General features: G+C 55.1%; 1 protein-coding gene across 1 annotated transcript in view; it reads right to left on the bottom strand.

The window, feature by feature from the left end:
- Positions 1 to 20,260: 20,260 nt before the first annotated feature.
- CCDC186 (coiled-coil domain containing 186) overlaps positions 20,261 to 27,285 on the bottom strand; it is a gene marked incomplete at its 5' end in the record, with an annotated part of 58,966 nt that continues 51,941 nt past the window's right edge. The window contains one exon of the mRNA XM_075348126.1: positions 20,261 to 25,479. Coding sequence (XP_075204241.1) covers positions 25,405 to 25,479 — 75 coding nt within the window. The remainder of the gene's footprint in view (positions 25,480 to 27,285) is intronic.

Genomic DNA, 27,285 nt, shown 5'->3' with positions numbered 1-27,285 from the left:
GCGGCCGGATGGAACGTTGCCTGGCACGTTTTTTTGTCCGGCAAAAAAAAACGCATCGCGCCTCATCCGGCCGATGCGGCGCTTTTTCCAATGCATGCCTATAGACGCCAGATGCAGCGCGATGCGGCAAAAATCGCATCCGGCCGCCGCATGAGTTTTTTTGCACTGCGCATGCTCAGTAGCATGCCGCAACCGGCAAAAACTGGACGGGCCGCATGTAAAAACATATGCAAAGGATGCGTTTTTTTCGCTGCATCCGTTGCATAGGTTTTAGAGCCGGATTTAGCCGCACGGCTCAAACCGGATGTGTGAAAGCAGCCTAAGGCTATGTGCACACGTTGCGTACAGTCACTGCAGAAATTTCTGCAGCGATCTGAAGAGCACATGTGCGCTTTAAATCGCTGCAGAAATGTCCGTAGTGAAAAAAAAACAAAAACGATTCCATGCGCTCTGCCTGCAGCTCCTGCCATAGACAGAGCAGGAGCTGCCGGCAAAGCGCACAGAAGAAGTGACATGTCACTTCTTAGAACGCAGCGCTTCGGCAGTAGCCGAAGCGCTGCGCTCTAAAACGCCATGTGCGCATGGCCCCTGCACAATCTGCATAGACTGTGCAGGGGACGCAGGACGCATGCAGTTACACTGCGCTACAAAGCGCAGCGTAACTGCATGAATTACGCACACGTGCGCACATAGCCTAAGGCTGCTTTCACACATCCGGTTTTTCCTGTGCAGCACAATCCGGCGCTTTGCAGAAAAACCGCAACCGTTTTTTTTTGCCGCCGGTTGCGTTTTTTTTTGCATAGACTTACATTAGTGCCGTATTGTGCCGCATGGGCTTGCGTTCCGTCCGGTTTTTGCCGCATGCGGCAGATTTAGGCTGCTTTTACACCTCCAGTTTTAGCAGTGCCGGCCAATGCGGCTCTAAAACCTATGCAACGGATTCGGCGACAATACTGCATCCTTTGCATAAGTTTTTGACATGTGGCCCGTCCATTTTTGCCGCTTGCGGCACGCTACTGAGCATGCGCAGTGGAAAAAACTGCATGCGGCAGCCGGATGCGGTGTTTGCCGCAGGACGTGTTGCGGGCGGAGGGGACGCGCTCGCCACACTCGGGTCCGGGGCTTCTGCTGCTGCTGCTCGGTGGCTCGAGCGGTGGACCGGACCTGGGGACTCGAGCAGCGCTCCTCACCCGTGAGTGAAATGGGGATGGTATGTTTAGGGAGATTGTTTGTGACGCCACCCACGGGTCGTGGTGATAATGGCACCACCGCTGCTGGTGACGGGGATCCCGGGAGAGATGGTAGGGAGCAACTGAGATGTTGTCCCCTCCGTGGGTAGGGGTGGGTGATCCCGGGGCCCGGTGGTGTAACGGGGAGGCCAGATGGCTGGGGTGCAGGGACTGCGCGGCGCGGTGCCAGACGGCACTGGTGTACTCACTCAGACAATCACTGACAGAGTCGTAGGTAAACCAAAACGGCCGGATGGACGGGTCCCGCAGCCGGCTGCAGTGTTGTTGTTGTGCTCTCCCCGGACAGGTGATGGTGGCTCTTTCCCTGCACCTTTGAGAATGTTCTTGACTCCTGTGGTTGCCCAATGATAGTCCGCTCCCCGGCGTATAGGTGCCGTAGGAGCCCGTTTTGCCCGCAGGCGCTGGCCCTTGGATCTCTAGCCTGTGGCGGTGGCTGTATATCCTCTCTGGGTGGACGGTTGCCTTCTGTCGGGTTTGGTTGTTGGGAAACCCCTGGGGTTCCTGTCACATTCCGATTTGACTATTGACGGCGGCTCCAAGCCTGGTCGGGGTCCGATGGCCCTGCCTGTGTGCTTAGCTTCACTCCGTTCCCCGGTCCGGTACCGGCGGTCCGACGCCCGACCCCGGTCCTTACGGCTCTGCGGAGTTCCACCAACTCCTGCAGACGGCCACCACCGTCTGACAACCTTGCTGTCAGTGTCTGGGCTCCAACCCAGACACCTCAAGTGTTCACTCCTCTCACTTTCACCTCCAAGACTAAACTGACACTTATCCCGCCTCCAGGCCTGTGAACTCCTCGGTGGGTGGGGCCAACCGCTTGGCTCCGCCCCACCTGGTGTGGACATCAGACTCTGGAGGGAGGCAACAAGGGTTTTTGTCTGACTGTTGTAACTGCCTAGGGTGGGGGTGTGTGTGTTGGTATGTATGTGACTACCTGGCTAGTCCAGGGCGTCACACTCCCCCTTGGTAAAATGCAGACCGTCCGCGGGCTGCCCATCCATCACCGGTTTTATTTATTTTTTTACAAACTGTAAAAGATAAATAACATATTAAAACTTCAACATACGCATATTTTCAAGTCTTCCCTTACGGGAGGTGCATTACTTTTAACGTTTCAAACATTTTTATTAAACGGATGGGTTCAAGGTCATCCGCTCTCCCACCCAAATAACCTGATCCTTGATGCTGCCCCTAAGAAACGGGCAGCACCCCTCTTCCCCAGTCCAGGTTCAGGTTACCCGAGCGGGAACGGGTACGGTGTCTCACACCCGGCTGTCACTTCAGGGGACCCCTGACCCCCGGAGGATGGCCACCGGTCCTGGTGGTGGCCGGGCCCCAGCCTGCACTGCTGCGGGCCCTTCCTCCAATCTGCCTCTCCGGAGGCGGCACGGATGGAAACCAGCCCACCAAACTATTTACAAACCCACTACCGTGTTTCCCCGAAAGTAAGACAGTGTCTTACATTCTTTTTACCCCCAAAAGTGCCACTATGTCTTACTTTCGGGGTATGTCTTATATTGGAAAAAATCCCACAGCAATCGCAGCAAGTCTCCATGCAATGTACCGTATGGGGACTTGCCGCGATTGCGCCCTAAGTGTACCGCAAGTTAAGGAAACTTAACCACCAGCGGCTGCACATGAGGGCACTGAGGCTGCGTGATTTTGTATGTTGTCCATGGTCCTAATGGACCACGGACAACATTACTGCAACATTTCAACATTTCTCGGTAGCCGAGCATTCAGCTGAGCGCCAGACCGCCGGCATGTGACAGCTCTCAGCTGAGCGCTCTGCCGCCGGCATGTCAGGGCGTTCAGCTGAGCGCCAGACCGCCGGCATGTGTCGGCTCTCAGCTGAGCGCCAGACCGCCGGCATGTGACAGCTCTCAGCTGAGCGCTCGGCCGCCGGCATGTCAGGGCGTTCAGCTGAGCGCCAGACCGCCGGCATGTGACAGCTCTCAGCTGAGCGCTCGGCCGCCGGCATGTGTCAGCTCTCAGCTGAGCGCTTGGCCGCTGTAACTGTACTGTAAAGAAGAAAAAAAAAAAATAAATTTTTACTACGTCTTACTTTTGGGGTACGTCTTACATTAACCGACCCCCCCAAAACCCCCACTACGTCTTACTATCGGGGGTGTCTTACTATCGGGGAAACACGGTAGTTCGTGGGTGGTCTGCAAGTTCTCGGCCATGTTCATGAGCAGTTTCTCATGTGGGTGGTAAACACATAGAGTCCCTCCGGGGACAACTTGCCGGCAACGGCCGGGATAATCACTGTCGACAATCAGGTGAAAACTTCGGTTGATTTGCATTCATTCAAAGTGCTGAGGGTCCCAACGGGGACAACTTGGTTTCAACGGAGGACCGCTGCCGCTACTGCTCACCTCTGTACTCCTCACCCGGCTCCAGGTGAAGAAACACAGGCTCCATCCCTTCCAGCGCACGGCAGGCGCGACGGGGGAGGGCCGCCCGGCATCCATTATTTCCGCTCCGAGGGATGTAAGTGGCCTCCATGTCATACAAGCCGAAGATTCCCTCCTCCTCCTCGACAGGCTCTGTGTCAGCCCCCAAGCCATTGTCATCTGACTCTAGGGGGCTAATGACGGGACCTGGCAGAGCTGAGACGGTTTCCAACTGAGTCCAGACTTGCGGTTCCTCTGAGTCAACCGCTCCAGCTATTGGTTGGCTGGCGTCCTCTCGGGCCTCCGGGCCCTGGCGGAGCATCAGCGCGGACTCCGTCACCTCCATCGGGGACGGCGGCCTGAGTGGGGCCGTACGGGCGACTAGCACGGACGATGGAGTGGGCTCTGCTGGGGCCAGGGGTAGACTGAATCCTTCAGCCGCAGCGGCTGGCCCCTCTGGGACACAAGGGCATGGGTCACTCACCAGCTCTTCCAGCATGGCCTCTATTTCATGCGCCTGCACGACCGCAGCCAGCTCTTCCATCTCAGCGGTCCAGCGATCCAACAGGTCCCGTACCTGGGCCCGGTTACGACAGCACAGCAGCATCACTTGGGTTTTCAGCCACGCCGCCGTCCCGGGGGCAGGCTCCGGAGACTCAGGCCTCTCAGGTGGTGCGGACATGTTGCAAGCTGCTTCCAGGAACCGGGTATGTTGCAGAGTCCTGGCGTCCCTGCTTTTCATGCCCTCGGCTACATTAGGCAGGCCTTCACCCGCCCCCCCTTGGTTCTTTCTAGCACTTCCTCTCAAGGGGCGGGGCTTCACTTTCGCGCCTTCCCTGCTCGGGGAAGACGCTCGAGCGGGAAATCTTCGCGCCAAAGATGTCGGCGCTTCAAATTTTTCAGCCGGACGCCGCCGGTGGAGACCACAAGGCGCACTTCTACTGGTAAGTAGATCGGTTCTATCCTATTCGTGACGCCAAGTTGTCGCTGGCGGCAGGGACGCGCTCGCCACGCTCGGGTTCGGGGCTTCTGCTGCTGCTGCTCGTGGCTGGAGCGGTGGGCCGGACCCGGGGGACTCGAGCAGCGCTCCTCACCCGTGAGTGAAAAGGGGGTGGTTTGTTTAGGGAGATTGTTCGTGACGCCACCCACGGGTCGTGGTGATAATGGGCACCACCGCTGCTGGTGACGGGGATCCCGGGAGCGATGGTAGGGTGCAGCTGAGATGTTGTCCCCTCCGTGGGTAGGGGGGTTGATGATCCCGGGGCCCGGTGGTGTAACGGGGAGGCCGGATGGCTGGGGTGCAGGGACTGCGCGGCGCGGTGCCGGACGGCACTGGTGTACTCACTCAGACAATCACTGACAGTCTCTGGTAAACCAAAACGGCTGGATGGACGGGTCCCGCAGCCGGCTGAAGTGTTGTGCTCTCCACGGACGGCTGATGGCGGCTCTTTCCCTGCACCTGTGAAGATCTTCTTGACTACTGTGGTTGCCCACCGGTAGTCCGCTCCCCGGCGTATAGGTGCCGTAGGAGCCCGTTTTGCCCGCAGGCGCTGGTCCTTGGATCTCTAGCGTGTGGCAGTGGCTGTGTATCCTCTCTGGGTGGACGGTTGCCTTCAATCGGGACTTGGTTGTTAGGAATCCCCTGGGGTTCCTGTCACATTCGGATTTGACTATTGACGGCGGCTCCAAGCCTGGTCGGGGTCCGATGGCCCTGCCTGTGTGCTTAGCTTCACTCCGTTCCCCGATCTGGTACCGGCGGGCCGACGCCCGACCCCGGTCCTTACGGCTCTGCGGAGTTCCACCAACTCCTGCAGACGGCCACCACCGTCTGCCAACCTTGCTGTCAGTGCCTGTGCCCCTACCCAGACACCTCAAGTGTTCACTCCTCTCACTTTCATCTCCAAAACTGATCTGACTCCTTTTCCCGCCTCCAGGCCTGTGAACTCCTCGGTGGGTGGGGCCAACCGCCTGGCTCCGCCCCACCTGGTATGGACATCAGACCCTGGAGGGAGGCAGCAAGGGTTTTTGTCTGACTGTTGTTGCTGTCTAGGGTGGGGGGTGTTGGTATGTCTGTGACTACCTGGCTAGTCCAGGGCGTCACACCTGCACTGGAGCCTCCAGACATGGCAGGACAGTAAGAAGATGGCGCTGTCTGTGCCAGCGGCCGACCCTCCAGACATGGCAGGACAGTAAGAAGATAGCGCTGTCTGTGCCGGCGGCCGACCCTCCAGACATGGCAGGACAGTAAGAAGATAGCGCTGTCTGTGCCGGCGGCCGACCCTCCAGACATGGCAGGACAGTAAGAAGATAGCACTGTCTGTGCCGGCGGCCGACCCTCCAGACATGGCACGACAGTAAGAAGATGGCGCTGTCTGTGCCGGCGGCCGACCCTCCAGACATGGCAGGACAGTAAGAAGAAGGCGCTGTCTGTGCCGGCGGCCGACCCTCCAGACATGGCAGGACAGTAAGAAGATAGCGCTGTCTGTGCCGGCGGCCGACCCTCCAGACATGGCAGGACAGTAAGAAGATAGCACTGTCTGTGCCGGTGGCCGACCCTCCAGACATGGCACGACAGTAAGAAGATGGCGCTGTCTGTGCCGGCGGCCGACCCTCCAGACATGGCAGGACACTAAGAAGATAGCGCTGTCTGTGCCGGCGGCCGACCCTCCAGACATGGCAGGACAGTAAGAAGATAGCGCTGTCTGTGCCGGCGGCCGACCCTCTAGACATGGCAGGACAGTAAGAAGAAGGCGCTGTCTGTGCCGGCGGCCGACCCTCCAGACATGGCAGGACAGTAAGAAGATAGCGCTGTCTGTGCCGGCGGCCAACCCTCCAGACATGGCACGACAGTAAGAAGAAGGCGCTGTCTGTGCCGGCGGCCGACCCTCCAGACATGGCAGGACACTAAGAAGATAGCGCTGTCTGTGCCGGCGGCCGACCCTCCAGACATGGCAGGACAGTAAGAAGATTGCGCTGTCTGTGCCGGCGGCCGACCCTCCAGACATGGCAGGACAGTAAGAAGATAGCGCTGTCTGTGCCGGCGGCCGACCCTCTAGACATGGCAGGACAGTAAGAAGATAGCGCTGTCTGTGCCGGCGGCCGACCCTCCAGACATGGCAGGACAGTAAAAAGATAGCGCTGTCTGTGCCGGCGGCCGACCCTCCAGACATGGCAGGACAGTAAGAAGATAGCGCTGTCTGTGCCGGCGGCCGACCCTCCAGACATGGCAGGACAGTAAGAAGATAGCGCTGTCTGTGCCGGCGGCCGACCCTCCAGACATGGCAGGACAGTAAGAAGATAGCGCTGTCTGTGCCGGCGGCCGACCCTCCAGACATGGCAGGACAGTAAGAAGATAGCGCTGTCTGTGCCGGCGGCCGACCCTCCAGACATGGCAGGACAGTAAGAAGACGGCGCTGTCTGTGCCGGCGGCCGACCCTCCAGACATGGCAGGACAGTAAGAAGATAGCGCTGTCTGTGCCGGCGGCCGACCCTCCAGACATGGCAGGACAGTAAGAAGATAGCACTGTCTGTGCCGGCGGCCGACCCTCCAGACATGGCACGACAGTAAGAAGATGGCGCTGTCTGTGCCGGCGGCCGACCCTCCAGACATGGCAGGACAGTAAGAAGATAGCGCTGTCTGTGCCGGCGGCCGACCCTCCAGACATGGCAGGACAGTAAGAAGATAGCGCTGTCTGTGCCGGCGGCCGACCCTCCAGACATGGCAGGACAGTAAGAAGATAGCGCTGTCTGTGCCGGCGGCCGACCCTCCAGACATGGCAGGACAGTAAGAAGACGGCGCTGTGTTCCTCTGTCCATATAAACATTTAGGCGTCCGTCATATTCTTGAGGCTGAAGAAACTTCTATAGATAATTCTGGTTCCAGTGATCGCGGCCGATGTCTCCAGATCAGGATTATTGGCCGGAGACGCCGATCTCTGATCAATCCTTTATTCTGGTTGCCAGTGTCTGTAATAAATATTGTCGGTCCATGATTATTTGATAAACTGTGAAGTTGGAAAGTGCAGTTGGTGACTCTGTATCTTCACCCCATCCATGAGAAGAAAAGAACAAAGGAACAAAATCAGGATTGTCTTTTTTCCTGAACAATAATGATATAGTGACCCAGGCGATCAGAGGGGAAGGGGGGGGGGGGGGGGGAAGGGGGTCCAGCGTTATCTATATTACCCAGGAGGTCACAGATTATCGCTGTCCTATAGACACAGACATGTCAAAACCAACACAGATTACACAACTCCACCTGTGCCGTAACATTGTGCAACCAAAAAATAGGAGCAAACCTGTCCAGACAGAATCAATATGTGTCACCTAGAGGACAAAGCACAGCGCTCTCCTCCCCTGAAATACTCTGTGCTGCTGGGTCCTGCTCCTTCCTCTATGTATCTCTGTGACCTCCTATAAGATGAGTGCTCTCCTCTCCTGAAATACTCTGTGCTGCTGGGACCTGCTCCTTCCTCAGTATCTGTGCCCTCCTATAAGATCAGTGCTCTCCTCTCCTAATATCCTCTGTGCTGCTGGGTCCTGCTCCTTCCCCTATGTATCTTTGTGACCTCCTATAAGATCAGCGCTCTCCTCCCCTGAAATACTCTGTGCTGCTGGGACCTGCTCCTTCCTCTATGTATCTCTGTGTCCTCCTATAAGATCAGCGCTCTCCTCTCCTGAAATACTCTGTGCTGCTGGGACCTGCTCCTTCCTCTATGTATCTCTGTGACCTCCTATAAGATGAGTGCTCTCCTCTCCTGAAATACTCTGTGCTGCTGGGACCTGCTCCTTCCTCAGTATCTGTGCCCTCCTATAAGATCAGTGCTCTCCTCTCCTAATATCCTCTGTGCTGCTGGGTCCTGCTCCTTCCCCTATGTATCTTTGTGACCTCCTATAAGATCAGCGCTCTCCTCCCCTGAAATACTCTGTGCTGCTGGGACCTGCTCCTTCCTCTATGTATCTCTGTGTCCTCCTATAAGATCAGCGCTCTCCTCTCCTGAAATACTCTGTGCTGCTGGGACCTGCTCCTTCCTCTATGTATCTCTGTGACCTCCTATAAGATCAGTGCTCTCCTCTCCTGAAATCCTCTGTGCTGCTGGGACCTGCTCCTTCCTCTGTATCTCTCTGTCCTCCTATAAGATCAGTGCTTTCCTCTCCTGAAATACTCTGTGCTGCTGGGACCTGCTCCTTCCTCTGTATCTCTGTATCCTCCTATAAGATCAGCGCTCTCCTCTCCTGAAATACTCTGTGCTGCTGGGTCCTGCTCCTTCCTCTATGTATCTTTGTGACCTCCTATAAGATCAGCGCTCTCCTCCCCTGAAATACTCTGTGCTGCTGGGACCTGCTCCTTCGTCTATGTATCTCTGTGTCCTCCTATAAGATCAGCGCTCTCCTCTCCTGAAATACTCTGTGCTGCTGTGATCTGCTCCTTCCTCTATGTATCTCTGTGTCCTCCTATAAGATCAGTGCTCTCCTCTCCTGAAATACTCTGTGCTGCTGGGACCTGCTCCTTCCTCTATGTATCTCTGTGACCTCCTATAAGATCAGTGCTCTCCTCTCCTGAAATCCTCTGTGCTGCTGGGACCTGCTCCTTCCTCTGTATCTCTCTGTCCTCCTATAAGATCAGTGCTTTCCTCTCCTGAAATACTCTGTGCTGCTGGGACCTGCTCCTTCCTCTGTATCTCTGTATCCTCCTATAAGATCAGCGCTCTCCTCTCCTGAAATACTCTGTGCTGCTGGGACCTACTCCTTCCTCTATGTATCTCTGTGACCTCCTATAAGATCAGTGCTCTCCTCTCCTGAAATACTCTGTGCTGCTGGGACCTGCTCGTTCCTCAGTATCTGTGACCTCCTATAAGATCAGCGCTCTCCTCCCCTGAAATACTCTGTGCTGCTGGGACCTGCTCCTTCCTCAGTATCTGTGCCCTCCTATAAGATCAGTGCTCTCCTCTCCTAATATCCTCTGTGCTGCTGGGTCCTGCTCCTTCCCCTATGTATCTTTGTGACCTCCTATAAGATCAGCGCTCTCCTCCCCTGAAATACTCTGTGCTGCTGGGACCTGCTCCTTCCTCTATGTATCTCTGTGTCCTCCTATAAGATCAGCGCTCTCCTCTCCTGAAATACTCTGTGCTGCTGGGACCTGCTCCTTCCTCTATGTATCTCTGTGACCTCCTATAAGATCAGTGCTCTCCTCTCCTGAAATACTCTGTGCTGCTGGGACCTGCTCCTTCCTCTATGTATCTCTGTGTCCTCCTATAAGATCAGTGCTCTCCTCTCCTGAAATACTCTGTGCTGCTGGGACCTGCTCCTTCCTCTATGTATCTCTGTGTCCTCCTATAAGATCAGTGCTCTCCTCTCCTGAAATACTCTGTGCTGCTGGAACCTGCTCCTTCCTCTATGTATCTCTGTGACCTCCTATAAGATCAGTGCTCTCCTCTCCTGAAATCCTCTGTGCTGCTGGGACCTGCTCCTTCCTCTATGTATCTTTGTGTCCTCCTATAAGATCAGTGCTCTCCTCTCCTGAAATACTCTGTGCTGCTGGGGCCTGCTCCTTCCTCTGTATCTCTGTCCCCTCCTATAAGATCAGTGCTCTCCTCTCCTGAAATACTCTGTGCTGCTGGAACCTGCTCCTTCCTCTGTATCTCTGTGACCTCCTATAAGATCAGTGCTCTCCTCTCCTGAAATACTCTGTGCTGCTGGGTCCTGCTCCTTCCTCTATGTATCTCTGTGACCTCCTATAAGATCAGCACTCTTCTCTCCTGAAATACTCTGTGCTGCTGGGACTGCTCCTTCCTCTATGTATCTCTGTCCCCTCCTATAAAATCAGCGCTCTCCTCTCCTGAAATCCTCTGTGCTGCTGTGGGTGTCCTCTGTATGTACTGATACATTGTAACTAATGGCAGGGTAAATGTTTATAATCCTGTGGCTTTTCCTCGTTGCATCTTCTGGATGTGGGTGATGCTGTTTCCATTCACTGACATGAAGCAGATCTGAGTTGCTGGCTCCTGGCATTGCGCTGCTGATCTCCTGGATTTCGGCACGTATTCTGGCAGCTGAGGTGCGGACTCTTCCCGGGACGCGCTATGACTCCCGAGTCTTCATTTCCACAGATATTGTGCGGATGCGCCGGGACAGCGCCATAAATCACATTAATGAGGACAGGGCTGTGATCGGCAGCAGCAGCTTCGTGCCACCGATCCCAGCGACGCCCAGTGCCAGCTTGTGTAACTACCCTGCGAGTCGTGCCAGGGCGAGGCTGCACCCCACCTCTAGTGAAGGACCCCCGGGGCTGCGGTGTCATCACCAGCACCCACCGGGGGCCACAGACGGAAGAGCCCCTCTGCAGGGTCAGTATACGGGGCCTCCGCAGCCCAAGAGCGCCTCAAAAGGCACAATTCTTCCTGCTTTGGAGGTAGATGTGGCCCCGGCCTCCTGGGGCCCTGTGTGGCTGCACCAATGATATGGCCACCTATAGAGGACAGTAAGGAGACACTAATCCCCCCGCACCCCAAGAGCTCACACTCTACACAGCCCACACGTGTCAGGGGTTGTCCTGGAATGTGATGATTTATCCTCCGGACAGATCATCTATATCAAACTCCTACTGAAGTGAATGGGAGCCGAGGACGGCCGTGCTCAGTGTGCGGAGCTGCTCCGGCTCTGTATACCGGGGGTATCAGCCCCCGCGGGGACTGCACACGGCTGATGGATCACAGAACCCCTCCGATCTGATGGCTGTGATCTTCCCTGAGAATCGTCCATCCCAAACTCCTGTATGACAAGTTCTGCAACTTTCTAGTACATTTTTATTTCCGCACCATTTTTAAGATCTCCGCTTGCTGTCAGTGACCTCCTTTACACAAGAGCAATAAACATAAACAGATCTGACAACAGCTGAGGGATCAGACAAAGCCTCTGTACATCCCTCTCACATACTGTGTGACCCCCTCCACGGATGAGAAGCCCCCCCATATTGTGAGTGACCCCCTCCATGGATGAGAAGCCCCCCACATATTGTGAGTGACCCCCTCCATGGATGAGAAGCCCCCACATATTGTGAGTGACCCCCTCCATGGATGAGAAGCCCCCACATATTGTGAGTGACCCCCTCCATGGATGAGAAGCCCCCCACATAGTGAGTGATCCCCTCCATGGATGAGAAGCCTCCACATATTGTGAGTGACCCCCTCCATGGATGAGAAGCCCCCACATATTGTGAGTGACCCCCTCCATGGATGAGAAGCCCCCCCATATTGTGAGTGACCCCCTCCATGGATGAGAAGCCCCCCCATATTGTGAGTGACCCCCTCCATGGATGAGAAGCCCCCCCATATTGTGAGTGACCCCCTCCATGGATGAGAAGCCTCCACATATTGTGAGTGACCCCCTCCATGGATGAGAAGCCCCCACATATTGTGAGTGACCTCCTCCATGGATGAGAAGCCTCCACATATTGTGAGTGACCCCCTCCATGGATGAGAAGCCCCCACATATTGTGAGTGACCCCCTCCATGGATGAGAAGCCCCCACATATTGTGAGTGACCCCCTCCATGGATGAGAAGCCCCCACATATTGTGAGTGACCCCCTCCATGGATGAGAAGCCTCCACATATTGTGAGTGACCCCCTCCATGGATGAGAAGCCCCCACATATTGTGAGTGACCCCTTCCATGGATGAGAAGCCTCCACATATTGTGAGTGACCCCCTCCATGGATGAGAAGCCCCCACATATTGTGAGTGACCCCCTCCATGGATGAGAAGCCTCCACATATTGTGAGTGACCCCCTCCATGGATGAGAAGCCCCCCCATATTGTGAGTGACCCCCTCCATGGATGAGAAGCCCCCCACATATTGTGAGTGACCCCCTCCATGGATGAGAAGCCCCCACATATTGTGAGTGACCCCCTCCATGGATGAGAAGCCCCCACATATTGTGAGTGACCCCCTCCATGGATGAGAAGCCCCCCACATAGTGAGTGATCCCCTCCATGGATGAGAAGCCTCCACATAGTGTGAGTGACCCCTCCATGGATGAGAAGCCCCCCCATATTGTGAGTGACCCCCTCCATGGATGAGAAACCCCCACATATTGTGAGTGACCCCCTCCATGGATGAGAAGCCCCCACATATTGTGAGTGACCCCCTCCATGGATGAGAAGCCTCCACATATTGTGAGTGACCCCCTCCATGGATGAGAAGCCCCCCCATATTGTGAGTGATCCCCTCCATGGATGAGAAACCCCCACATATTGTGAGTGACCCCCTCCATGGATGAGAAGCCTCCACATATTGTGAGTGACCCCCTCCATGGATGAGAAGCCCCCACATATTGTGAGTGATCCCCTCCATGGATGAGAAACCCCCACATATTGTGAGTGATCCCCTCCATGGATGAGAAACCCCCACATATTGTGAGTGACCCCCTCCATGGATGAGAAGCCTCCACATATTGTGAGTGATCCCTCCATGGATGAGAAGCCCCCACATATTGTGAGTGCCCCCCTCCATGGATGAGAAGCCCCCCCATATTGTGAGTGACCCCCTCCATGTATGAGAAGCCCCCCCATATTGTGAGTGATCCCTCCATGGATGAGAAGCCCCCCCATATTGTGAGTGACCCCTCCATGGATGAGAAGCCCCCACATATTGTGAGTGACCCCCTCCATAGATGAGAAGCCCCCGCATATTGTGATTGATGGCAGCGCTCAGCTTCTCCACAGTCTGAAGGGGCTTCAGAGAAAGTATGAAGACCGGATTTCAGAGGATGGGGGTCTTTGGGGACTGCAAATATTCGGTGATTACAGAAATATCATGTATTTGTCAATAAAAGTTTAAAAACTGATTAAATATTTATATTGTCCGTCTGTGACTAAAGAAACCTGTGACTTCGGCTCTGTGCACACGCTGCATTTTTTGGGTGACCAAAAAAAACTCACCCGCGACAAAACTGCTACATCTGAAGCTCACAGCGAGCGCCATAGAACATGACCGCCCGCTGTGAGCTCCACGCAGGGACTGAAGTGAGCCGCGCGATCAGCGGTGACGTCTCTCAGGTGATTTGCGGTCACAGGCGGAGGACTCCAGCTGTGGCTGCAGGTAACCTGAGTGACGTGTGCACATAAAAGAGCGAAAAACACTGAAGCCCCAAAACTCTTGGCGGCGACTTCAGCCAATATAAGAGGCAGAAGACCGAGAATAACTCCGGACGGCAGGACGACGCCAGCAAGGGGTTATGTTTGTGGTCTGTAACCATGGAGACGCATGAGTCTGCGCAGGAGCTGCGTACACAGAACGTTTCCTGCGGTTTGTGAAGTTGCTGCCTTTTCACTTCAGCGTTGCACAGTTGGATTGTGACGCTGGAAATAATCTGTAATGAGAATAAATCCGCGGCGGTGCGGACAGCTTTATTATCGTCTCATATTAATATGGCGACCGCCGGGCGCTACGTGACGGATGAAGACCAGGTTTTCTTGACAACCGCACATCCCAATTATAGAAATAAGATCCATATTTCAGCCAAAGCTAAGACTTGAGGATGGGCAGGGAGCGTCTGCCCCGGATGACGCAGCGCCACGTCACAGCTGCAGCTTCGTTACTGTGTGGAGCACGTTCAGCGGCTATAATAAGAGACATGGGACATCGTGTGACTGCGCCGGGGCGGCCGGACAACTGCAAACCCACCATCAAGGACCCAGCAGGGCCAGGGTTACTGGGGGAGGGGTGGGGAAGAGTCACCCTGTAAAAGCCAGAACACGCACAGTCCCCATTGTGGACATAAGGTCGGGGTTAACCTGGAACCGCATGTTCTGTAACAACCGGAGAACTGAAAACAAAGTCACCATGAATGTGTAATCCAGATGGTATCGGACGCCCGCAGGTCCGCGCAGGATAAATGTACATGGTGTGGGGCACTGCAGGCGATCACTGCAAAACCTAGTCTGATCACACCCAAGACGCGGACACTAACATTATATTCAGGAGTTGTCATAAAGCAGTTTTCCCAGTTTGAAAAACGACTATTATGTAACAGTGAAGTCCCCCCCGGTGGTCAGTGCAGGATCTGCGGAGGGTGGTGGTCTCTGGGGTCCGTGGCGGAGCAATGCTCGGTATGTGGCACTCCACTGAGCCTGCTTTTCCCAAGATATTTTAGGAAGCTGTCACTTCCTTCGGCGGTGGCTTCTGTAGCGGAGTCCGTGCACAGGATCTGGTGGAGCACCTGGAAAAATGACAGCGCCGTGACCCCCAGCGGTATTCTATACAGGGGTCCTAAAAAGTGTAGAATAAGCCCTGTAGACAGAGGGCGGCATACTAATACCGCCAAACCGTAACGTCCCCGCGAGGACAGCGCCTGCCAGGCCGAGCCCAGGACAGCCTCAAATAAACAAAAAAAAAAACAAAAATGAACACTGACGCTCGGTCCGTCCTGCGCACGTCCATGTGTCCGGGCGAGGATGGAAAAACCACTAATGTTTCTGTAATTGAAGTGTGAAGAGCAGATTTCGCATTAATGGGTTTTGGTCAGCGCACTGGTTCGGGGTTTTTTGGGTTTTTTTGCACATTAATTAAGTTTATCCTCCAAAAACATACTTATAGGGAACCTAGATTGTGAGCCCCAATGGGGACAGAGATGCCAATGTATGTAAAGCACTGTGGAATTAATAGCACTATATAAAATAAATGTTATTAATATTATATCCTTTCTGCAAATAACAGATTCTTGTTTTTATGCTTTAATTCACTTTATTTTTTGAAACGGTGGTGGTGGGGGGGGGAAGTAATTCTGCCATTATTTTTACACCATTCATTGTGCGGTAAAAATGACCCTGCAGTGACGCCAACCTCATATACTACCACATATAGGGGTGTTTGTTTATAAACAAATGGCAACAAACACTTATTTTCCTTTAGTCTCCTGGAGACATAAACCAGTGCAGGACAATCCTCTGCGAGTCCAAAGGTGGCGGCATCAGGGGTCTTCACGGGGCCCCCAGTCCGCACCATACACCCCAAGAGTCACAGAAATCTAAATAAATAAAATAAAAAAAAGGGCTGAAGTCGCTGGACTGTAGTGAAAGCAAATTTGTAGTGATCCAGCTATCAATTATTCAGAATACGATCCTGCCCCCCCCCCTCTTTGGTGCAGCCTCCGCCGGGGTCCGGCTCGCTGTCCTCAGACTCCAGGCTGGACATGAACGGCACCCGCACCGCTGCAGACTCATGGACGTCTCTGTGGCACCGCCTGAACCTCCACTGCACACTCTTTTGTGCTGGTATTAATTCTCCAGTCACATCCAGAGCTGCATTCACACTTCTCCTTGTGTCCCTGGAAACATAATGAAGAATATAAAGGAAATTCCAAGCCGTGAAATCCTCTGCGGCCAAAACACATCAGCAGCACAAACCTCTCTATTGTCCTGACAGCTTGTTACAATGTATCAGTCTGGAGTCCAGGAGGTTTAGATTGATGAGACTGGATACAATGTAACAAACCCTCAGCTATGAGACGTCTTAGAGCAGGAAGGGTTTTCAGATTCGCACCGTTCTTTGGCTCCGCGCACTCATCCGGCCGAGAGCTGCAGCTTGTACTGAGCAGAGCGAGAACTCAGCAGGAGGAAGAGAAGATTATACAGCATTGACGAGTATCAAAGTAAGTACACCAGCCTGCAGTATAGTCCTCCATCTACAGAAAAAGTATGTGCCCCCCAAACCCCCTCCAGGATCTGTTTTGTCCACCATCTACATCCGTAGACATTAATATGGAGAAAGTATGTGCGCCCCCCCCCCTCCCCCTCCCTCTCGGTCCTCATCTTCTCTTTGGAGATGCACAATTCTGCAGGATTTCGCGGAGCTTCTATGGGGGGGATCTGGCTATGATCTTCCTGGCTATTCCCAAGCAGCAGCAGACTTGTGAGCGCAGCTCTGGAGTAGAGCGCTGGTGTAATAGGTCGGGTACGGCCCGGGTTGGAGGTGAATATAATAATTCTGCAGTAATTATAGATGTGGTGACTGAGGACAGATCCTGCAGCAATAATCACCGCTGTGTGATGTGATAACAGTCGGTGATTGCACCGCGCCGTCGCCCGGACAAGGTCGCACCGGATAGAATTTCACCGCTCTGATGTAATGGGAAGATAAAATAACGTTCTCGCACAGGACTGCTCACCCAGCTTTCCCAGACTCCAGAATGTCAATGTGAAGCATTATAAAGTGCAGATCTCACCTTTATTTTCCGGCCATTATTGACGCCCATTAGGTAGAAGAAGTTAGCTACTTCCATGCAGGAGGGAATTATCCATCTCTGGTGATGGATTTCAGCTCGTGTTTAACAACAATTAATAAAGAACATCAGCAAAGAAAAAAAAAAAAAGGAGGGGTATGAAGGGTCTCACGCGGTCCGTCTGCCAGGAGGAGCAAGAGATGGAAGAGGACCTCGGTGACCGAGTGACAGGAAAGCGGCTCAATGAGGGTAGATATTGCTGGGAAAGGCAAGTCCAGGCTCAAATGCCCCAGATTAAGAAAATACCACACAAACCTCCCAGAAAGACGACATTACAGCAAATATCAACGCTGCGTCTCCTAGCAGTCACGTGACCACTGCAGACAGTCAGCAGCCACTGATCAGCTGCAGAGGTCAAGTGATGAAATCCATCATTTCTCATAACTGCCAGGGAAAACAGCATCAATATTGCTGGAAAGATGGCGGCCGGGGAGGTTTGTGTTAAGATGGAAAGAGCAACTGCACAGGAGGAGGAGGAGGCGGCGGCGGGAGACTGCACAGGAGGAGGCGGCGGGAGACTGCACAGGAGGAGGAGGCGGAGGGAGACTGCACAGGAGGAGGAGGAGGAGGAGGAGGAGGCGGCGGGAGACTGCACAGGAGGAGGAGGAGGCGGCGGGAGACTGCACAGGAGGAGGAGGCGGCGGCGGGAGACTGCACAGGAGGAGGAGGCGGCGGCGGGAGACTGCACAGGAGGAGGAGGCGGCGGCGGGAGACTGCACAGGAGGAGGAGGCGGCGGGAGACTGCACAGGAGGAGGAGGCGGCGGGAGACTGCACAGGAGGAGGAGGCGGCGGGAGACTGCACAGGAGGAGGAGGAGGCGGCGGGAGACTGCACAGGAGGAGGAGGAGGCGGCGGGAGACTGCACAGGAGGAGGAGGAGGCGGCGGGAGACTGCACAGGAGGAGGAGGAGGCGGCGGGAGACTGCACAGGAGGAGGAGGAGGCGGCGGGAGACTGCACAGGAGGAGGAGGAGGCGGCGGGAGACTGCACAGGAGGAGGAGGAGGCGGCGGGAGACTGCACAGGAGGAGGAGGAGGCGGCGGGAGACTGCACAGGAGGAGGAGGAGGCGGCGGGAGACTGCACAGGAGGAGGCGGCGGGAGACTGCACAGGAGGAGGCGGCGGGAGACTGCACAGGAGGAGGAGGAGGCGGCGGGAGACTGCACAGGAGGAGGAGGAGGAGGCGGCGGGAGACTGCACAGGAGGAGGAGGAGGCGGCGGGAGACTGCACAGGAAAAGGAGGAGGCGGCGGGAGACTGCACAGGAGGAGGATAAGGCGGCGGGAGACTGCACAGGAGGAGGAGGAGGCGGCGGGAGACTGCACAGGAGGAGGAGGAGGCGGCGGGAGACTGCACAGGAGGAGGAGGAGGCGGCGGGAGACTGCACAGGAGGAGGAGGAGGCGGCGGGAGACTGCACAGGAGGAGGAGGAGGCGGCGGGAGACTGCACAGGAGGAGGAGGCGGCGGGAGACTGCACAGGAGGAGGAGGCGGCGGGAGACTGCAGAGGAGGAGGAGGCGGCGGGAGACTGCACAGGAGGAGGTGGGGACTGCGCAAGAGGAGGAGGAGGTGGGAGACTGCACAGGAGGAGGAGGAGGCGGGAGACTGCACAGGAGGAGGAGGCGGCGGGAGACTGCACAGGAGGAAGAGGAGGCGGGAGACTGCACAGGAGGAGGAGGCGGCGGGAGACTGCACAGGAGGAGGTGGGGACTGCGCAAGAGGAGGAGGAGGTGGGAGACTGCACAGGAGGAGGAGGCGGCGGGAGACTGCACAGGAGGAGGCGGCGGGAGACTGCACAGGAGGAGGCGGCGGGAGACTGCACAGGAGGAGGTGGGGACTGCGCAAGAGGAGGAGGAGGTGGGAGACTGCACAGGAGGAGGAGGAGGCGGGAGACTGCACAGGAGGAGGAGGCGGCGGGAGACTGCACAGGAGGAAGAGGAGGCGGGAGACTGCACAGGAGGAGGAGGCGGCGGGAGACTGCACAGGAGGAGGTGGGGACTGCGCAAGAGGAGGAGGAGGTGGGAGACTGCACAGGAGGAGGAGGAGGCGGGAGACTGCACAGGAGGAGGAGGCGGCGGGAGACTGCACAGGAGGAGGAGGAGGCGGGAGACTGCACAGGAGGAGGAGGTGGCGGGAGACTGCACAGGAGGAGGTGGGGACTGCGCAAGAGGAGGAGGAGGTGGGAGACTGCACAGGAGGAGGAGGCGGCGGGAGACTGCACAGGAGGAGGAGGCGGCGGGAGACTGCACAGGAGGAGGTGGGGACTGCGCAAGAGGAGGAGGAGGTGGGAGACTGCACAGGAGGAGGAGGAGGCGGGAGACTGCACAGGAGGAGGAGGCGGCGGGAGACTGCACAGGAGGAAGAGGAGGTGGGAGACTGCACAGGAGGAAGAGGAGGCGGCGGGAGACTGCACAGGAGGAAGAGGCGGCGGCGGGAGACTGCACAGGAGGAAGAGGCGGCGGGAGACTGCACAGGAGGAGGAGGCGGCGGGAGACTGCACAGGAGGAGGAGGCGGCGGGAGACTGCACAGGAGGAGGAGGCGGCGGGAGACTGCACAGGAGGAGGAGGCGGCGGGAGACTGCACAGGAGGAGGAGGCGGCGGGAGACTGCACAGGAGGAGGAGGCGGCGGGAGACTGCACAGGAGGAGGAGGCGGCGGGAGACTGCACAGGAGGAGGAGGCGGCGGGAGACTGCACAGGAGGAGGAGGCGGCGGGAGACTGCACAGGAGGAGGTGGGGACTGCGCAAGAGGAGGAGGAGGTGGGGACTGCGCAAGAGGAGGAGGAGGTGGGAGACTGCACAGGAGGAGGAGGAGGAGGAGGAGGAGGAGGCGGGAGACTGCACAGGAGGAAGAGGCGGCGGGAGACTGCACAGGAGGAAGAGGAGGCGGCGGGAGACTGCACAGGAGGAAGAGGAGGCGGCGGGAGACTGCACAGGAGGAGGAGGCGGCGGCGGGAGACTGCACAGGAGGAGGAGGCGGCGGCGGGGACTGCACAGGAGGAGGAGGCGGCGGCGGGGACTGCACAGGAGGAGGAGGCGGCGGCGGGGACTGCACAGGAGGAGGAGGCGGCGGCGGGGACTGCACAGGAGGAGGAGGAGGCGGCGGGGACTGCACAGGAGGAGGAGGCGGCGGCGGGGACTGCACAGGAGGAGGAGGAGGCGAAGGCGGGAGACTGCACAGGAGGAGGTGGGGACTGCGCAAGAGGAGGAGGAGGCTGGAGACTGCACAGCAGGAGGAGGAGGAGGTGGGAGACTTCACAGGATGAGGAGGAGGAGGCAGCACACAGTGTACATCACAGTCCCGCACACAATGACGACTCTGACACATTGCGGTTTCGCTCCTCTGTACAATTTATTTAAAATGAGCAGATATACAGAATCCAGGAATAATTTATACAGATATTTACAAATCAACAAGATCTACAGGACGCTGTACACATTATGCATCATTCATGGAGGCTGCAGCCCGCCGCGGTCACCTACGTACAGTGATCGCGAGGGGTCAGATTTCATCCTGCGCAAGATCCTCTGTATGGGGGGAGGGGGCGGCTCCATTACTAAAGTCATCTGCAGGGGTCACGTGCTGCGCAGTGCAGGGCCCCTTTAAGAGGACACTGGGGCAGAAGACAATAACACCAATCTGATTGTTCAGATATCTGATAGATATCACTACTCTCGGAAGCACGTGGCCACCAACCTTTAATTTAAAGGGGAATTCAATGTAAATTCCTTTTGTAAAATCTTATAGACCCAGAAACCCCCCCTCCAAGAGCAGGAAGAAACGCTCTGCAGAAGAGATCTGTATGGAGCTGTACTCATGGGGCTCCAGAACGTGTCTGCAGATGGAACGCCCCTTTAAGGGAAGGAGAACCGTCTCTCTCTGGTTTTATGGATGGAATTTTCCCTTTTACGACCCTCGATACATTTGAAAACAAATTTAATTGTTCATAAAATAAATATAAATTTACATTAGTTTAGATCCTCGTGATCAGCCAAAACGCGTCAGGTCGCTGGAATAATGCAGAGCGTCCCCCCTAGGTGGCGCCGTCCCCCTCCGCCCCCGGCGGCTCGTCACCTGCGCAGAAGAAATCAATGTAGAAAACCAACACTCGGCGTTATGAAAATAGATTTAATTTACAATTTAATTTTTTTTTACATAATTCTGATAAAAAGATTCCAACACAAGAAAGAAAAAAAGAAAGAAAAAAAAAACAAACCCCCTGGATAAGATTCCGTCTGATTTCAGGAGATAAATGTGAGGCTGGGGCGCGAGCTTCCCGTGCGCTCACTGATTAATGCAAGGCTGCGGGAGACGTCTGGCATTGAGAGCTCGGAGCTGTCAGTGGGGGAGGGGGGGGGCAGAAGAAGGACAAGGGGGACAGGGGGGGACAGGGGGGGGACGAGAGGGGGATGGGGGGATTTTTAGAATAAATTAGTGTTTTCAGACCTTGGAGAAAATCATGATTGCACTACAACTACCAGCAGGCGCCGCACGGTCGGGGATGATATTTCACGATAGCTGGATAATCAAAGTAACAAGGATTTCTGTCTCCTGATACGTGGAATCTGCACCTGGGAAAGCTGGGTGATAACCAATACGGACCCCAATACTTGTCACCCAGCTTTCCCAGGCTCCTGAATGTTTCACCTAGGCTGAATGACGTTCAGGGGTCTGTGCTCTGACATTCCTGATTGTAGAATCTCCCCCGCAGTGAGGTCACATGAGGCCGTCATTCTGGATGCTGGGAAAGCTGGGTAACAACACCTATTCCCAGGATTAGAAAATATGGCTACTTATTTTACAAACAGCGCCACCCGGTGTCTTCAGGCCGTGTGTGGTATTACAGCTCTGATCCACCACTGCAGTAGACGGGGGGGGTCAGCCATGTTTTCTCACCCTGGACAACCCCTCTAAGTGCTGTGAGATCGGCCAGAATTGTTGCTTTATTTGTACACATTTTTGCCTCCATTCTTGTGGATTCCTGCAGCTCCAGGAGCGCGGCCGCCATTACACTACAGACCCCGGGTCGCCTGCCCTAGCGGGAGTGATGCACGGATCTATGTTACGGCTGTGGCAGGATCTCTGCTTGCTGGGATCAGTGATGGATGCACAGCCGCGCGGCTCAGCAACGGGCAGATATCAGATCTCTGCTGGCTGCGATCAGTGATGGATACACAGCCGCATGGATCAGTACCGGGCAGGGGTTGGATCTCTGCTGGCTGCGATCAGTGATGGATACACAGCCGCGCGACTCAGTACCGGGCAGGGGTTGGATCTCTGCTTGCTGGGATCAGTGATGGATGCACAGCCGCATGGCTCAGTACCGGGCAGGGGTTGGATCTCTGCTTGCTGGGATCAGTGGTGGATGCACAGCCGCACGGCTCAGCAGCGGGCAGGTACCGGATCTCTGCTTGCTGGGATCAGTGATGGACGCACAGCCGCATGGCTCAGTACCGGGCAGGGGTTGGATCTCTGCTTGCTGGGATCAGTGATGGACGCACAGCCGCATGGCTCAGTACCAGGCAGGGGTTGGATCTCTGCTTGCTGGGATTAGTGATGGATGCACAGCCGCACGGCTCAGTACCGGGCAGATATCGGATCTCTGCCGGCTGCGATCAGTGATGGATACACAGCCGCATGGCTCAGTACCGGGCAGGGGTTGGATCTCTGCTTGCTGGGATCAGTGGTGGATGCACAGCCGCACGACTCAGCACCGGGCAGATATCGGATCTCTGCCTCCCCCGCACCACCAGGACTCGCTTCAGACAAAGGTTGTAGTAAGCAGCAAGAGGAGATCTGGAAACCAAGGAAAAGATCCAGAGGGAAATAAGGAATTATTCTACGTCGTGTGGATGGAAACGCGTGAATGTGGCGTAAACCGCTGCTGGTCGTCATCTCTGCTCAGCGCTAACAGTAAGCGCCAGTGATGGCGGAATTATGATGTCTCTCTGACATAAGATTTATCAGCCGCGCAGTGATCGGCGCTGACCATACAGACGGCACCTGCGATCAAGGCGAGACAAAGATGGCAGCCGGCCAATCAGTGAGAGGTCGGGGCTGGGAGAGTATGGCGGGATATTCAGGGGAGGACGCGGCTCGGAGCGTGCAGTTGCGGTGGTGTTTAGTTTGATAATTCCTGGCCAGGCGCACAGTGAGACACTGCGGATGTAGGTGCCATTCAGGGTCTGTGGACAGATGGGTGACCGGCCTCTTACCCCTACAGGGCAGGAGCGGCTGTCACCCAGCAGACGGGCGTGTAAGGACGATTGCGCCTGGCATTTCCGGTCCTCGGGTTTCGCACACTCATTGTTTTCAGGTCGTGCTCCTCGTAGATAACAGAAAAGGCGCTGAGCGAGCGAAACCACCGCCGCTGTGTCCATGTGCCGCCCCGCCATTCAGAAAACGCCTGCAGCGAAACGGGGCCGGGGAACTACAACCCTCATCATAGCATCATATTATAAACATCTATACAAAAATATATATATATATATATATATATATCTCTATGGTAAAATTCCACTAATCCGGCAAGTGATACGGGAGGGAGCGGCGCCTAACCCGGGAGGGAGCGGCCCCGGCGCCTAACCCGGGAGGGAGCGGCCCCGGCGCCTAACCCGGGAGGGAGCGGCCCCGGCGCCTAACCCGGGAGGGAGCGGCCCCGGCGCCTAACCCGGGAGGGAGCGGCCCCGGCGCCTAACCCGGGAGGGAGCGGCCCCGGCGCCTAACCCGGGAGGGAGTGGCCCCGGCGCCTAACCCGGGAGGGAGCGGCCCCGGCGCCTAACCCGGGAGGGAGCGGCCCCGGCGCCTAACCCGGGAGGGAGCGGCGCCTAACCCGGGAGGGAGCGGCGCCTAACCCGGGAGAGAGCAGCGCAGACGCCTAATCCGGGAGGTAGCGGCACCGGCGCCTCAGAACCACGCAGGTCAGCCTGGGAGTTGTAGTCGCACACAGACCCGGCGGATCATGAATGGCGCACGTTCACACCAGGATGCACGGCGGGGGCTGGTGCCGGCGAGTCTCCCGGGCAGACGGGTAATGTGGTTACAGCGGGGGCTGCGGGCGGCCGCGCACGTATCACCGCACGTGTACCATCAATTACAGCCAGCGCTAACCATTAACTGCCTCATTACAGTAGCGCCATCAATCACAGGGACCTGGTGTCTGACAGCAGCTGACAGGAAGTGTTGTCAGAGGGACGCTGAGCATTAACGATTTCTAACCTTAACTTTGTTACTGCCGTCACAGCACAAGTCTAAACCCGCTACCTCCATTATTCAGAGCAGCTCTGGATGTGATTGGAGGAGAGGTAGAGTTTATTTAAAGGGGCAATACCAAAAAAAAACTAAAATGAGCTGAGCGGACATGTCTGCCGCTGCGCTGATAAATCCTCCGTGGCACCGCACGAGCCGCCACGAGATCCTCACCCAAAACCTTTATCATCTACATCACTATATTAAACAAATTCTTAGTTTCAATTTTCACTGACTATCCAGCTTTCCCAGACTCCTGAACGGCAAATTTCAGTGATCGAACCTCTGCTCGTCAACAATTATATCAGAAAAGCTGGATAACAAGATCCCCCCTTCCTGAGCTGTAGTAGTGGCCGTACTGGTGGGTACCCAGCTTTCCTAGACTCCTGAATGACACCTGTTTTGTAGACTATACATCTGCTCTCACTTCAGTTACAGAGATTCAGGATACAGGGAAAGCTGGGTGGGAGCAGCAATGTCAGCTATCTACACGGTCACCCAGCTTTTCCAGAATCCTGAATGGCAGAGGTTTTATATGTAAAGGCATGACGTACTCACTAGTGAAAGTTTGGGAAAGCTCAGCGATAACCAATGTGCTCATACTGGCAGATGGATTGGAGGTCACCCAGCTTTTCCAGGATCCTGATGGACAGATGACTTGTAATGCAGGCACACACACTCCCTGCTGTTTAGATAGATCTAGGAAAGTTGGGTGACAACCTCTGTGGGACATTAGTTGTGACCCAGCTTTCCCAATGACAAATAAAGAACAGCTTCTCTTTACCAGTGATAATCTGACCCTGGGGAAGGTCTCAGGCCAAAAATTTGCCGCTACATTTGTCCTGGTGCAGAGATCGTGTGACCACCAGGAGATTACTGAACGCTGCAGACGAGGCGCTGCAGATGAGGCGCTGCAGACGAGGTGCTGCAGACGAGGCGCTGCAGACGAGGCGCTGCAGAATCTCCGTCTTTCTGGGACTTGTAGTGAACGGAGCGTCCAGCTCTCGTCATCCTCATCCACAGAAACTTCCCAGAGGAAGAGAGGAAGAAAAGCATTATCGTAACCTGTATGTAAGCGACGATGATGGCGACGTGTCGGGCGATCTTCTCACCGGTCCTCCTCCTGTCTAGTGCAAAGGCTTAAAAGCTTCTTCTGATAAGTTCATATGTCTGAGACATCGCACAGCCGGAGGGGTCCGGTCCATCCCGGAGCTCCTCGTGCTGCGCTGCCGGCGGCTACATCCTGCGCTCACTGTCATTCTTCTGTTTAATCAGACGCTCAATCTCCAATCCCAGAGTCTGCAGATTCTCCTGAGGAGGAAGGAAACAAAGTGAAGAAAAGCAAAGAGCGGTCTGTGGGCAACCAAAAATCTGAAAATTCCACTGAGAAAATGTGTGTTAATATTTCACCTGAATGAAAGCTGAAAAAAAAATCTGTATGTAGTGAGCTCCCTCTAGTGGTGGCTGTATAAATCTGTATGTAGTGAGCTCCCTCTAGTGGTGGCTGTATAAATCTGTATGTAGTGAGCTCCCTCTAGTGGTGGCTGTATAAATCTGTATGTAGTGAGCTCCCTCTAGTGGTGGCTGTATAAATCTGTATGTAGTGAGCTCCCTCTAGTGGTGACTGTATAGATCTGTATGCAGTGAGCTCCCTCTAGTGGTGGCTGTATAAATCTGTATGTAGTGAGCTCCCTCTAGTGGTGGCTGTATAAATCTGTATGTAGTGAGCTCCCTCTAGTGGTGGCTGTATAAATCTGTATGTAGTGAGCTCCCTCTAGTGGTGGCTGTATAAATCTGTATGTAGTGAGCTCCCTCTAGTGGTGGCTGTATAAATCTGTATGTAGTGAGCTCCCTCTAGTGGTGACTGTATAGATCTGTATGCAGTGAGCTCCCTCTAGTGGTGGCTGTATAAATCTGTATGTAGTGAGCTCCCTCTAGTGGTGGCTGTATAAATCTGTATGTAGTGAGCTCCCTCTAGTGGTGGCTGTATAAATCTGTATGTAGTGAGCTCCCTCTAGTGGTGGCTGTATAAATCTGTATGTAGTGAGCTCCCTCTAGTGGTAGCTGTATAAATCTGTATGTAGTGATCTCCCTCTAGTGGTGGATGTATAAATCTGTATGTAGTGAGCTCCCCCTAGTGGTGGCTGTATAAATCTGTATGTAGTGAGCTCCCTCTAGTGGTGGCTGTATAAATCTGTATGTAGTGAGCTCCCATCTAGTGGTGGCTGTATAAATCTGTATGTAGTGAGCTCCCTCTAGTGGTGACTGTATAAATCTGTATGTAGTGAGCTCCCCCTAGTGGTGGCTGTATAATCTGTATGTAGTGAGCTCCCCCTAGTGGTGGCTGTATAAATCTGTATGTAGTGAGCTCCCTCTAGTGGTGGCTGTATAGATCTGTATGTAGTGAGCTCCCTCTAGTGGTAGCTGTATAAATCTGTATGTAGTGAGCTCCCCCTAGTGGTGGCTGTATATATCTGTATGTAGTGAGCTCCCTCTAGTTGTGGCTGTATATATCTGTATGTAGTGAGCTCCCTCTAGTGGTGGCTGTATAAATCTGTATGTAGTGAGCTCCCTCTAGTTGTGGCTGTATATATCTGTATGTAGTGAGCTCCCTCTAGTGGTAGCTGTATAAATCTGTATGTAGTGAGCTCCCCCTAGTGGTGGCTGTATAAATCTGTATGTAATGAGCTCCCCCTAGTGGTGGCTGTATAATCTGTATGTAGTGAGCTCCCCCTAGTGGTGGCTGTATAATCTGTATGTAGTGAGCTCCCTCTAGTGGTGGCTGTATAAATCTGTATGTAGTGAGCTCCCTCTAGTTGTGGCTGTATATATCTGTATGTAGTGAGCTCCCTCTAGTGGTGGCTGTATAAATCTGTATGTAGTGAGCTCCCTCTAGTGGTGACTGTATAAATCTGTATGTAGTGAGCTCCCCCTAGTGGTGGCTGTATAATCTGTATGTAGTGAGCTCCCCCTAGTGGTGGCTGTATAAATCTGTATGTAGTGAGCTCCCTCTAGTGGTGGCTGTATAGATCTGTATGTAGTGAGCTCCCTCTAGTGGTAGCTGTATAAATCTGTATGTAGTGAGCTCCCCCTAGTGGTGGCTGTATATATCTGTAT

This window comes from Anomaloglossus baeobatrachus, chromosome 5 (assembly GCF_048569485.1).
Source record: "Anomaloglossus baeobatrachus isolate aAnoBae1 chromosome 5, aAnoBae1.hap1, whole genome shotgun sequence".
Lineage (NCBI taxonomy): Eukaryota > Metazoa > Chordata > Amphibia > Anura > Aromobatidae > Anomaloglossus > Anomaloglossus baeobatrachus.
The sequence above is the reverse complement of the archived record's forward strand: the minus strand, read 5'-3'. Positions and strand labels throughout refer to the sequence as shown.